This window comes from Rhincodon typus, chromosome 1 (genome assembly GCF_021869965.1).
Source record: "Rhincodon typus isolate 14 chromosome 1, sRhiTyp1.1, whole genome shotgun sequence".
NCBI classification, from domain to species: domain Eukaryota; kingdom Metazoa; phylum Chordata; class Chondrichthyes; order Orectolobiformes; family Rhincodontidae; genus Rhincodon; species Rhincodon typus.
Genome location: NC_063332.1, coordinates 168,454,089 through 168,467,201, shown reverse-complemented (window position 1 = coordinate 168,467,201; position 13,113 = coordinate 168,454,089). Strand labels below are relative to the sequence as shown.

Here is a 13,113-nt window from a genome sequence, read left to right as displayed (position 1 = left end):
TTTCTATGGCGATTTTCTATAGTGATTCCCCTATAACACAATTTTCTATGGCGATTTTCTATAGCGTGATTTTCTAGAACACGAGGTTGCACAAGAACGCAACTATTGTGTTATAGGAGAACTACTTGTGTAAGATTTAAGAGAAATTGCTTAGCTCAGTTGGCTGGATGGTGTGTTTGTGATTTAGATGATGCCAGCAGTGCAGGCTCAATTCCCACTCTGGCTGAGGTTACCATGAAGGTCCTGTTTTCTCAATCTCTCTCCTTACCTGAGGTGTGGTGACCCTCAGGTTAAACTGCCACCAGTCATTGTTCTCTAATGAGAGAGCAGCCCCATGGTCCAGTAAGAGTATGGTCACTTTACCTTTGGGGAGGCAATGGCCTTAGTGGTATTATCACGGGACTGTTAATCCAGACATCCGGGAATCTGGGTTGGAATCCTGCCATAGCAGATGGTGGAATTTGATTTAAGAAAATCTTTAATTAAGAGTCTAATGATGACCATGAATCCATTGTCTATTGTTGGAAAAACCCACCTGGTTCACTCATGTCCTTTCAGGAAGGAAACCTACCATCCTTACGTGGTCTGGCCTACATGTGACTCCAGACCCACATCAATGTGGCTGACTTTTACCTGCCCCCTGGGCAGTTAGCAGTGGGTAATATACTTTGGCCTTATGAATCAATAAATAATGCAAAAGGGGATTGACAAAGTATAGATGGAGAGGATGTTCCTCATATGGGCAATCTAGTGCAAAAGATCAGAGTTTTGGGATAAGGGGTAGCAGATTTAAAGCAGAGATGAGGAGAAACTACTTGTCTCAAAGGGTCGTGAAACTGTAGAATTCACGGCCCCAGAGGGTGGTCGATGCTGGGACGTTGAGAAAATTTAAGGAGAAGGTACCCAATTAAACTAGTAACAGTTCGAAGAGTTATGGAGAGTGGGCAGGAAAGTGGATTTGGAGCCAAGATGAGATCAGCCATGACCATGTCTGCTTCTGCTCCTAGTTCTTATAAGTATACACATACACATGCACATGCACACACATGCACATGCACACACATACAAAAACAAAAGTCCCTTGGTTGTAATTGAGGCTTAAGGTCTTAATCTGAGACCACTGTTGGTTAGCTGGTTTTGTGCATTAAGTAGTTATTTTAAAGTTCTCAGTTTCTGATATTTCTTTTCTGTGGTGGTTTGCAAGGGAACCATGACTGTTACTTTGGGCAACACAGTGTTGAGTTTAGATGAATGAGAGGAGATCTAATTGAGGTATATAAGATACAGGTGTTTCTGCAATAATGAGTGTTTCGTTAAAACGAATTGGCTGTAATGTGATCGATGAATAGTGGGCGCTGTTTGGATAATGTGAGTAGTGGACATACCAACTTCCCTTACAGTCATCCCCAAAAGATCTAGAACCTTCATGAAATACTCATTCCCATACAAAATTCCTTTGGGTGGCTTCATCTATGGTGTCAATGTCCAGTCCTTTTGCAGCTGTTAACATTTTCCTGTGACTGCAGTAGGTTTTGATGGATCTAGATTGTATGGAGTCTCTCTTCTTGCTACTGCCTTCAACCCTCTCCAACCTCGCATACCCTTTTCATGTGTAATCCATTGCTTCCCTCACCTCAACCTTGATAGCTTTGCATTTTCCAGCAATTTGTCTTGTCTCAGTCAAATTGACAGTGGCTCCAACCAGCTGAAGACTTAAAAATTGTATTTTCAAAAGTAAAAGGGTGTAGCCTCATGACATGCTGTTGAAAGGAGACTCAACTAAGAATTAGAATGATTGAGGTGAGTGGGGGAGGGGGGAGCTAGATGTTGCAGAGCAGATTGCTTTCTCCTGGCCAAAACAATAGAACCAAAATGGAGAGTAAATATAAAACAAATATTCCAGCGGTGAGCGGAAAACCTATAGAACAGGCTTCCTAGGTAGTCTGTGATGGTAGTTTGTATTAGTTCATTTAAAAGCAAGTTATATAACTTTGTTTCAACAGTTGACATTTTGAGATACAGTATATGACTAATTTGAGACATGACATATGGTAAGTGTGGTGTGCCTTTGAGGAGCGGTGAATTCAATTTATACTCCCCAAACCTCTGCAGCTCATATCTGAGGCCCTTGTACAATAACACCACTATGATTGCATCAAGTGACTACCAGAATGGTAGAAGTTTTAATTGTTGGGTTTGGTCTCTCTTCAACTTGCAATTTCCATATCGTTAAGTATATCTCTTGTATTGACAGTCAAAACCAGAATGCAGATGCGCAACTGTGATTCTACACAAGTATTTGCAATGATTTTTATTTCTTTAGGTGAAGTTTGATGGAGAACCGGATGAGGATCTGGGAGCTATAAGGCAGGAATTCTTCCTTTTTCTCTTTAGAGAGTTGATTCAGCCAGATTCCAGAATGTTTATTTACAGTGAAGACTTCAGAATCATTTGGTTTCCCCCAGAGGTGAGCCAAATTAACTTGTTTAAGAAAAGCAGGATGCCAATGTGAATAGACGGTATGTTCGTTCTCCAGATTTTGCAAAGTAATTTGAAAATATTATGTGGCCTCTAAGCTCCATCCCCAAACTGCAAAGTGCCTTCTAATCTGCAGCATTTTCTCACTAAAAATATGTTGTTTGGAATATTTCAGTCTTTGTTTATCACAGTCTGACTGTGTGACCTCAAGGTCACACTCAAAAAGAAGATATGCAACTTATTGTGAACAGAGCCCAATATAGGTAGGAGCAAATTACTGCAGATGCTGGAATATGTACTGAAAACAATAAATGCTGCAGATCACAGCGGTCAGACAGCAACCATGGAGAGAGAGCAAGCTAACACTTTGACTCATTCTATGAGTCTAGGTGAGTCTTCATCAGAGCTGAAGAGTTAGGTTTCAGAGTTAGGTTTCAGCTCTGATGAAGTGTCATCTAGACTCAAAACGTTAGCTTGCTCTCTCTCCATGGATGCTGCCTGACCCACTGTGATCTCCAGCATTTATTGTTTTCAGAGACCTATATATTTGTTACTTGTCTGTATATTACATGTATTTATGTAGAGTGTGTATATAGATTTTATCCAGTACTGTCCCTGAACATCAATCTTCAGGTACCATACTTGATGTGCACAATACAGTATTTGCATTTGATTAGCTCAAACTTTATGTTTAGTTTTAAAAAATGCAAGCTGTTAGGAGATTACTGGGTAGGAAACAAACCAATTAAAATCCATAAAAAGCAATATTCATTGATATCTGTTCAGGAACGACATTACTAAGCTATATATAAAAGCAATTAGTCAACATTGATCCACCACGAGAAATGAAAGGTGAACTCAATTCTGTTTTATTTTGTTGAAACTTCTTTCCATTGCTACCTTACATTTGGATTCAACTAAGTACCTAAATATTCAGTTTATAATGTAGTAACAGTATCACGTTATTACACGTACCAAAAAATGATCAAACGCATCTATTCAGCTGTACTTAGTATATTTGAAATGCGACAACCAACATTTTCTGAGCCAGTGTCTTTCTCTGGTGCCAAGAGTTTGAGAATGCTAATGATTTATGTCTTTAGCAATTGATATAGAAGCATAGAAAATGGTAGCAGGCATAGACCATTCGGCCCTTTGAGCCTGCTCCATCATTTAATATGATCATGGCTGATCCTCCAACTCAATCCCCTGTTCCCACTTTCTCCCCATACTCTTTGATCCCTTTAGCCCTAAGAACTATGTCTAACTTATAATGACATATAGATTATTATATTCTTTTGTCTTCATTATCGTAGATCTCAGTGCCCATTAAAAACTACCATCTGCTTGGAATACTGTGCGGCCTTGTTGTGTATAATTTCAGTGTGGTCTACATCCCATTCCCGCTTGCACTCTTCAAGAAGATACTGGGTATGATGCCCACATTGGAGGATCTGCAGGAGCTACAGCCTTCTTTGGAGAAGTAAGTTTCCAGATCTGCAGGCAACTTTCTCATATGATTGCAGATTTTATGCCGTTGCTATTCATGTATTTGTTTAATGAAATACCTGGTTCAGTGCTAAGCACAAGGTGTGAACAGGGAAGTAGAGACAACAGAAAAAAGAGAAAAGGATAAAGAGGTATGAAAAGTTCGCAAAATTAGTTTACAGAGGTCACAAGTTCCATATCAGTTGGAAATCATTTGATGCTTGGAGAATGTCTAAGTTCTCTCCCTTCATCTGCATAACTACTGCAACATTATTAAGTATCATTTTTGTTGAAAGGTTATCTCAAATTCATTGAAACATACCATCCAAAGAGCTAAATGAAGCTAAAGTATCTTCCATAAAAGCGTGATTCCAGAAAATCTATTGCATCCAGAAGGTCACATTCTCGAACTCTCTGTATAAGCTGAATCCTGACCTTTTAGATCTTGGTGTACAGGGGCAACTTCAATTTTTGCAGATGACACAAAACTTAGCGGATTGGTAAACTGTGAGGAGTACACTGTGAAACTCCACTAGGACATTAACAAGTTGATGGAGTGTGCAGATAGGTGGCAAATGAGTTTCAATGTAGGGAAATGTGAGATAGTGCATTTTGATAGGAAGAACATTGAAATACAGTATCAAACAAAGGGGAAAATTCTACAGAGGGTGCATAGATCATGGAAAATGGCAGGACAGGTAGAGAGAGCTACAAGTAGAGTATACAGCTTTATTAATAAGGGTATAGTGTACAAGAGCAAGGTAATGATATTAAACTTGTTTAAGACACTTGCTGGAACTCAGCTGGAGTATTGTGCAGAGTTCTGGATGCTATCTTTTAGGAAGGTTGTGTACAGATTAGAGAGAGTGCAGAACTGATTGATAAGAATGGTCCCAGGAATGAGAAACTTCAGTTATGAGGACAGATCAAATAATTTGGGAGTGTTTTTTTTGGAGAGAAGAAATTTGAGAAGGGATCCAATAGAAGTTTATAGAATCACGAGCAGGCTGGAAGGAGCAGGCTGGGGAGAAGGTGTTCCTGCTTGTAAGAGGAACAAGAACAAGAGCGGCATAGTTTTAAAGTGATGTGCACACAAAGTAAGGTGAGATGACGAAAAGCTTTTGCACTCAGCGAGTAGTTAGTGTATAGAAAGCATTGTTTGCAAGTGTGGTGGAGGCAGCTTCAATTGAGCATTCAAGAGGGCATTGGATGATTATTCAGATAAAAATAATGTCTGAGGGTATGGAGAAAATGCAGGAGATTGGCACTAGGTGATGATGCTCATTAAACGAGGGGCAGACTGTCCTTCTGCTGCACTGTAGCACTTCTGTGATTCGGTGAAATTGCTCCCTTTCTGGGCCAGAGAGGTCAGTTGGTATTATGCTAACAATTACCATGTCATTAAAAAAGGTACACTTAACTTCGAGTTCTAAATTTCCATGGGGAATTTAAAAGGCAATTAATGTACAAATCAAAAGAAATCTTAAAATAATGGAGAGGCAAAGGGTGATTACTTATGTGTGAAGCATGTGGCAGGGGCATAATTGACCAACAGTTCTAAAGATTCACAACTCATGGTGTTCCTCGTAATCCTCTGAAACTTATGCTTGTTGTCTGCATTAATAACTTGTGCGTTAATAATTTGCCATTCATGCTTTGAGTTTTTTTCGAACAAAACACAGTCAGTTAAAGATTATTGGGCTATGTATATGCTTTATTTCATTCAAAACATCCCATATTCATTTTCAACTTCAGTAATTGTTTTAGAGGTTTCTCAGTTTACAATAGTTTGCTGTAATCATAACAGATTCAATTCCAATACTTTCTTTCTATGTCTGTCCACTTTTAGAATACTGCAGCATATTCTGGACAATGACGAGGACCTAGATGTGGACATAAACTTTTCTGTGAGTAGAAAGGATTTACGTCAATCATGTTGGAACAGCTCCAGACAGCTTACTAACAAATAGAAGGTGTTCTTTCATTATGTACTTGAGTCAGACCAAGCATTTTGAAAAGTCCAAATTGCAGCCTCACCAACTTAGACAGATAAAGAAGTTACATATGTATGATGCTTTCCATCTCAAAAGCTTTCAAATCTCTGCAGTGAATTTTCTGAAATTATATCAGGGGTGTCGTAAAATGATATCAGGAATGAGAAAGTGACAAAGGAGGCCATTTGGTCCATTGTGAGAGAACTATACAACAATAACAAATTCCTTAGTCCTGCCTTTCCCCCAAGAACTTGTCTAATACCTTTTAGAAAATTGCTAATGATTTTGTTTCCTCTGCCCGTTCAGGTTGTGCCTTCTAGATCACAGTACCTCACTGTGTATTTTCTTTTTGTTCCTTGTACAGTCTCTGGTTCTTTTGCTAATTACTCTGAATGCCTGTCGTCCAATTCCCAACACTCCTTCCAGTAAAAATAGATTTTCCTTATTTATTCTATCAGAACCCTTGAAGATTTGAAAAGTTCTTTCAAATCTCTCCTTACTGTTCTTTAAAGAGAATAATCTCAGTCCATGTAACTGCTGACTTTTATCCCTGATACCAATAGTTAATCAGAGCTCTTGTAATGCCATGGTAGTGTCCCTACATCTGAGCCAGAGGACCGTTTCAGGTGCCACCAGCTCCAGAAGTCAATATATAAGTTGATTAAAAATGTCTACCAATAGTAAATCTCTTCTGCATCATCTCCATTGTTTCCTGCTAAAGGGTGGAGCCCAAATATGCTGACAGTATTTGATCTAAGCATTACTCATGCTGAACACCATTTTTCCACTTTTTTATTCTTTTTCTTTCTTTGCAAAGCCAAGGATCCACATTTTGTTTGTAAGTATCTGGACAAGTTGAGAAGCCTATTACAGTGGATTACATGCATTGTGGATAAGGAGGAGCCTGTTGATGTACTGTATTTGGATTTCCAGAAAGCATTTGACTAAGTTCCATATAAAAGGTTATTGTGCAATGTAAGAGCTTATGGTATAAGGGGTGATGTACTAGAATGGATAGAAGATCAGCCAGCTCATAGAAAACAGCGCGCATCAATAGATCTATTTCAGATAAGCAGGATGTGATGAGTGGGGGTTGCAGGGGTCTGTGTTGAGCCTTCAACTTTTTATATTTTATATCACTGCCTTAGATGAGGAAATTGAAGACGTGATGGCTAAGTTTGCAGATGACACAAAGATAAGTAAGGACATCAGTTGTGAAGATGATATAACAAGGATGCAGACTGTTTATAGGTAGGTTAAATAAGTGGGCAGAAGTCTGGCAGATGGAATGTAATGGGGAAAATATGAAGTTGTACAGTTTAGCAGGAAGAATGAACAACAGGGTATTGTTTAAAAGGAAAACAACTGCAGTTTTGCTCTTCATTTAATGGAAGGATGTATATGCATTGGAGATGGTTCAGAGGAGCTTTACCAGATTGATACCCGGAATGAATGAGTAATCTTATCATATAGTATTAGATAGGCTGGGCATGTTTTCCATAGAGTTCCAAAGAGCGCGTGGTGATTTGATTGATGTATACAACGTTCTGAATAGTCTTGACAAGGTGGAGGTGGAAAGGATGTTTAATTCTACAGGTGAGTCCAGAACTAGGGGGCATGGCTTTAAAATTAGGGGCTGAAATTTTTTTTCCCACTGAGAATCGTGTGACTTTGGAACTCTCTGTCTCATAATGTGGTGGAGGCAGAGGCAGTGTTTAATTTTAAGACTGAGGTAGATGAATTCTTGTTAGACAAAGAGATCAGAGGCTATCAGGCAAAGTGGAATTTGAAATAAAAACAGATCAGCCATGATTCTATAAAATGATGGAAAAAGCTTTGGGACAAAATGGCCTTATTCTATTGCTAATTTGTTTGTTTCCATTAAAAGTCGCATGTACTGCACCCGCCAGACTTTCTGATCCAGCACTTCATTTGAACTTTTTAAAAAATGCATTTTTACAGTGCATTTCACAACTAACTCAGTGCTTTGCAGGCAATGAAATACTTTTGAAGTATAGTTGTAGGACATTACTATTTAGTTTATCTTGCTTGCCCTGATTCTTAACACAAAGGATCACTCATCATTAGTTGAAGAATTATGACTCACAACACAAGGAATCATAACTGACTCTTTTTTTAAAATGCAGATTATCTGGGAGAATAAGGAGGTTGAGCTCATTCCAAATGGCAGGGACCAGCCTGTGATGAAGGAGAACAAGTACGTTATAAATAAATGGAGCTACAGTGAGGTCAGAGTTTTAGACCTCTTCCTTTTGTCTTTACTCATCTCTCTTCACTTGCTCCAAATGAAAGACTTGCCTGCTCCATTGTTCATGCACCCAAGCCTGTCCATTACCCAGTTCCTTGAAGAAGAAACTTGGCAAATGTTATACCTCCTGAGAATTTCCTTGTCTTCATTTTGATAGAATTGAGGGGTCAGATGAGGGCTACTGTTTTGCAGCTCAGGTATTGTTTTGTCTTATACTTCTTTGCCTTTCTCCAAAGAGGCTGCTAGGAGCCAAGTCATGTCTGATTATGGAGGTGCAGGCATCAGGAATGTGAGAAAGACTTGATGGACCAGTTGTCATTCCCTGCCCATTGCTATTTGTATTTTTATAAGCAGACTTGCCTGTTTCTGCCAGGCATTGAGTAGCCTCTAAACAACTAAACTTAAAACTCCAGCCTTTCCCTGAATGACATGCCCTCGGTCTACTCAGCTCATGAACCTCACGTGAGCTATAACAAGATTGTACTTAAATAAGGGCCAATCCCATAACTGGTTTGGGCCTCTGGGCACGAGCACTGTATTGTCAGCAGAGTTGCATTGCCTATTTGCTGCCCATTTCTGGCAGAGGGCAAAGGCTGCCCCAACCCAGGGATACAAATGTCATCAAACTGCATTGTTGGTAGTCTGTTCACATAGCATACATTTGGGTCATATTTTAATGTTGCTGTTTCCTTACAATCAAAGGGAAGAATATGTGAATGCCTGCGTCAATTACATATTCACAGCATCAGTCAAAGAACCCTTTGATGCGTTTCGAAGAGGTTTCTATAAAGTTTGCGACAAGACTCTACTAAAGTTCTTCCAGCCACGAGAGCTGATGGACATATTGATTGGAAACGATGACTATGATTGGAACATGCTGGAAAAGGTTTGAAAACTATTTATAACCCATACAGAAATTACTGTGCCTAGAATCTGCCTCTTCATGAGGTCACTGTTTTAATACAGGGAAACACGGCAGGTAATTTGCACAAAGCAAGATTCCAAAAACACCAATGGTACAACAAGACTTATGTAGCACCTTCTTAGTATAGAAGGCATACCAGAGAAAGAGCATCAGTTTATATTTAGGGGGTAGGGACTGGTCTTCTCTCCTTGATGACACCGTGAACACTGTGAAAGATCCATGAAAATACTTTATAAACATTAATAGGACGTCTTGTGGCACAGTGGGCAGTGTCCCTGCCTCCGAGCCAGAAACTCTGGGGTTAAGTTCCACTCTGGGACATTAAGGCCAAGGAAGGTGTGTTCATCAAGGTATGATGAGTATCAACCTGCAAATCATTCCAATAAACTGCCAATGGCAGGTAAGACCAGGAGAAATTCCATGTGATGGAAACAAAATTAGAGCATCCTCCATTGCTGTCCATAGCTTTAGATGATAACGTGTATGTAAAAAGGGCATTTTACCACAGTGACGTGAATTCCTTGGGGGCATTGGCGTACTGGTTGGACTGCCAACTGGTGTGGATCAAACTGGTGCCAGCATCGTGGGATTTGATCCCCTTTCCACCTGTGCTGGCTTCAGGATCTACGTCCTTGCTGGCCCATGGGAGGGTTTGTGGAGCTGTTGGCCATACCTGCCTTTGAGCAGAGTACTCAAGAACAATGATGTGACAACGTAAGGATTTGAAATGGAAGCATATCCTGAAGTGTTTGTCCTGCTGTGATATGTTATGTGATTGTAATATACAATTTTTTTTAAAATAACAGAATACCACATACAGCGGCAATTACAGCAGATCACATCCAACCATTGAGATATTTTGGAAAGTGTTCCATGAACTGTCTTTGGCTGAGAAGAAGAAATTCCTGTGTAAGTACTGCATTGAGCTATAGAAGTTAGCCACATCAGATGTACACTTCCACAGTGAGCATCTCCCACAAAAGATCTCATTGACTCGTAGGTGGTATTTAAGGCAGCCCTGCAAGTTTATTTTCTTTATATCCTCATTCAATTTCTTTTTGAAATTATTAATTCTGCACAGTGAGTTCCAGAGTTAGGTACATTATAATCTCTATTATTTAATACATAAATTCAAAGCATGTCGTTTACTTACTAAAGATCGACATTGATTGATTAATTGATTTGTTGTCACATGTACTGAAATAGAGTGAAAAGGTTTGTTTACGAGCGGTACAAGTAGATCACAGCAAGCAAAGGATGTACGGATCAAAAAGACTTAGAGGCATACAGGTTACATTGCAGGCTACATTACTTGAGGCTGGAATCCACTCAACAGTCTGATAATGGCCAGAAAGAAGCTGTTCCCGAACCTGCTTGTGCATATTTTCAGGCTTCTGTATCTTCTGCCGGATGGAAAAGGTTGTAAGAGGTCATTACCGGGGTGGGATGGCTCTGTGATGATGTTGGCCGCCTTTGCGCAGCAGTGAACTGTGTACACAGAGTCCATGGATGGAAGGTTGGCTTCCATAATGGTCTGGGCTGTGCACACCACCTTCTGCAGATTTTTACGGTCCTGGGCAGACCAGTTGCCGTACCAAGTCGTTATGCACATGGACAGTATGCTTTCAGTGGTGCATCTGTAGAAGTTGGTGAGAGACCTTATGGGCATGCCCAATTTCCTGAGCCGCCTGATAAAGAGGTGTTGTTGTGCCTTCTTGACTGTTGCATTTACGTGAGAAGTCCAGGACATTGTACACTAAAACAGAGCTTTATGAATGCTGAATTTTCATTTTGTGCTTCCCAAATGTTTTACTTGAGGTAACTATTTTTAAAAAGGTTCTTTGATTTAAAAACAGGTTACTGACTCTTGATCTAATTTATTATTGGGATATGCTTGAGTGGGTGAGTGCTTGTTTCTTATCTAGCCTTTTCTAGTATTGGTCCCTTCACTTTTAGAGATATCTCGCAGCTTTAATGAGGATTCAGTGCAGATTCACTGGAATGACACATACTGTTAAGGAAGACAAAAATAAAGAATGACTTGAAAAGTTGCAGCTTTTATTGCTGCAGCAACAGAGAATATGGGAGCATCAGAAAGAAGTGTTGGTAATTTTCAAAGGTTAGAGGCTGAGGATTCTGCATTGAACAGCAAATTTCCTGAACCCCTCCTCCACACTCTGCACCCTGAAGCCTGTCTATCAGCTGGAAGGCACAAATCAGGAGTGTATTGCAATACTCTCCACTTCCCTGAATGGGTGCAGCTCCAAGAAGTTCAACATCATCTAGGGTAAAGTCACCCCATCTACAACCTTCAGCATTCACTCACTCCACCATCAATGCACAATAGCAGCAGTGTGTCCCATCTACAAGATGTAATGATGCAATTTACCGATGGTTCTTAGACAGCACCTTCCCAACCCATGATCCCTAACACCTAGAAGGTACAAGGCCAGCAGACACATGGGAATGTCCCCATCTATAAGTTCCCTCCTAGCCACACAGCATCCTGACTTGGGATTCTATCACCAACTTTCACTATTGCTGAGTCAAAATTCTGGAATTCCCTCCCTAACACCACTTATACCCTAAGGACTGCAATGGTTCAAGAAGTCCAAAGTAGAGCTTCAAATTGTTTTAGAGTTGGGCAACAAATCATGGCCTTGCCAAGATCATATGAAAGGATGTGACTGAGTAGATAGATGTAGAGTGGAGGCTAATGAATGCTTAGCAAGTATGGGCTAATTTGGATATTTGAGACACTAAGTTATGCCAGACATAAACTTTGTCTCCTGGGTGTTAATGAAACAGTTCAGAATGTGCTCTTTCAGAATCTTTAAACTCACGTGATACAGCAATTGATGTATTAGGTAGACAGTAGGGGCAATGGATGAAAAAGCCTTTAGTCACAATGTTCCGCCCATCCTCGCATGGGCAGCTTTGCTGGACCAAAGTATTATCATCTAGCCTGTCAGCTTTGTTTCCTGGCATGTCAAAACAGTTACAAACATGAAGTACATAATGGCACAGGTACGGCTTTTACAGATAATGCAGTATGAACACTCAAAACTCTTTTCTCAGTATTTCTTACAGGCAATGATCGTCTTCCAGTGATGGGAATGGTGCGTGTTAACATGCATATTATCTGGAGTCCACTGTCAGAAGACAACTACCCGGAGGCAGATGTCTGCTTTAGTAACCTGAGACTTCCAGAATACAGCAGCATTGAAATTTTGAAAAAGCAACTGCTGACAGCCATTAACACTAAAGAAAGATTTGACAAATTGTGAAGCACATTTACAATGAGAGGAAAATTTATTACATCCCATTTGGACTGTATTTTAACTTCTAATAGCATGATCGTCAGCACTTGCATCATCCTAGCTTATCACAGTTACCCATCCACATCAGGCAAATGACGCTAACCAAAAAAAAAACCAAAAGAACTGCGGATGCTGTAAATCAGGAATTAAAACAAAGTTGCTGGAAAAGCTGAGCAGGTCTGGCAGCATCTGTGGAGGAGACAACAGAGTTAACGTTTCGGGTCCGGTGACTCTTCCTCAGAACTGATGGTGGCTGGGAAAACGTCAGTTTATATGCAGAAAACAGGGAGGTGTACTCCCTACATAAGTACTCCCTACCCCACTCACCTCCCTATTTTCTGCATATAAACTGATGTTTTCCCAGCCACCATCAGTTCTGAGGAAGGGTCACCGGACCCAAAACGTTAACTCTGTTTTCTCCTCCACAGATGCTGCCAGACCTGCTGAGCTTTTCCAGCAAATGACGCTAACCATTTGCTATTATCATAGAACATCAACCACAAAGGTGTTACTTACATTGTACTAAACATGCCATTTCAGGAGACCTATTTCGAACATTTCAAACAGTGGTTGGCACTTAGTGCTTTGGTCACTTTCACTTAAATTCAGTGGGGCCAAATTACCACGTTATAGAGACAG

At 40.1% G+C, this 13,113-nt stretch overlaps 1 protein-coding gene across 1 annotated transcript in view; it reads left to right on the top strand.

Moving 5' to 3' along the window:
• LOC109935982 (probable E3 ubiquitin-protein ligase HERC3) overlaps positions 1–12,671 on the top strand; it is a 54,436-nt gene extending 41,765 nt beyond the window's left edge. The window contains exons 26-32 of the mRNA XM_048611424.1: positions 2,324–2,467; positions 3,795–3,961; positions 5,816–5,873; positions 8,108–8,178; positions 8,932–9,115; positions 9,961–10,063; positions 12,233–12,671. Coding sequence (XP_048467381.1) covers positions 2,324–2,467; positions 3,795–3,961; positions 5,816–5,873; positions 8,108–8,178; positions 8,932–9,115; positions 9,961–10,063; positions 12,233–12,441 — 936 coding nt within the window. The 3' untranslated portion in view covers positions 12,442–12,671. The remainder of the gene's footprint in view (positions 1–2,323; positions 2,468–3,794; positions 3,962–5,815; positions 5,874–8,107; positions 8,179–8,931; positions 9,116–9,960; positions 10,064–12,232) is intronic.
• Positions 12,672–13,113: the final 442 nt, after the last annotated feature.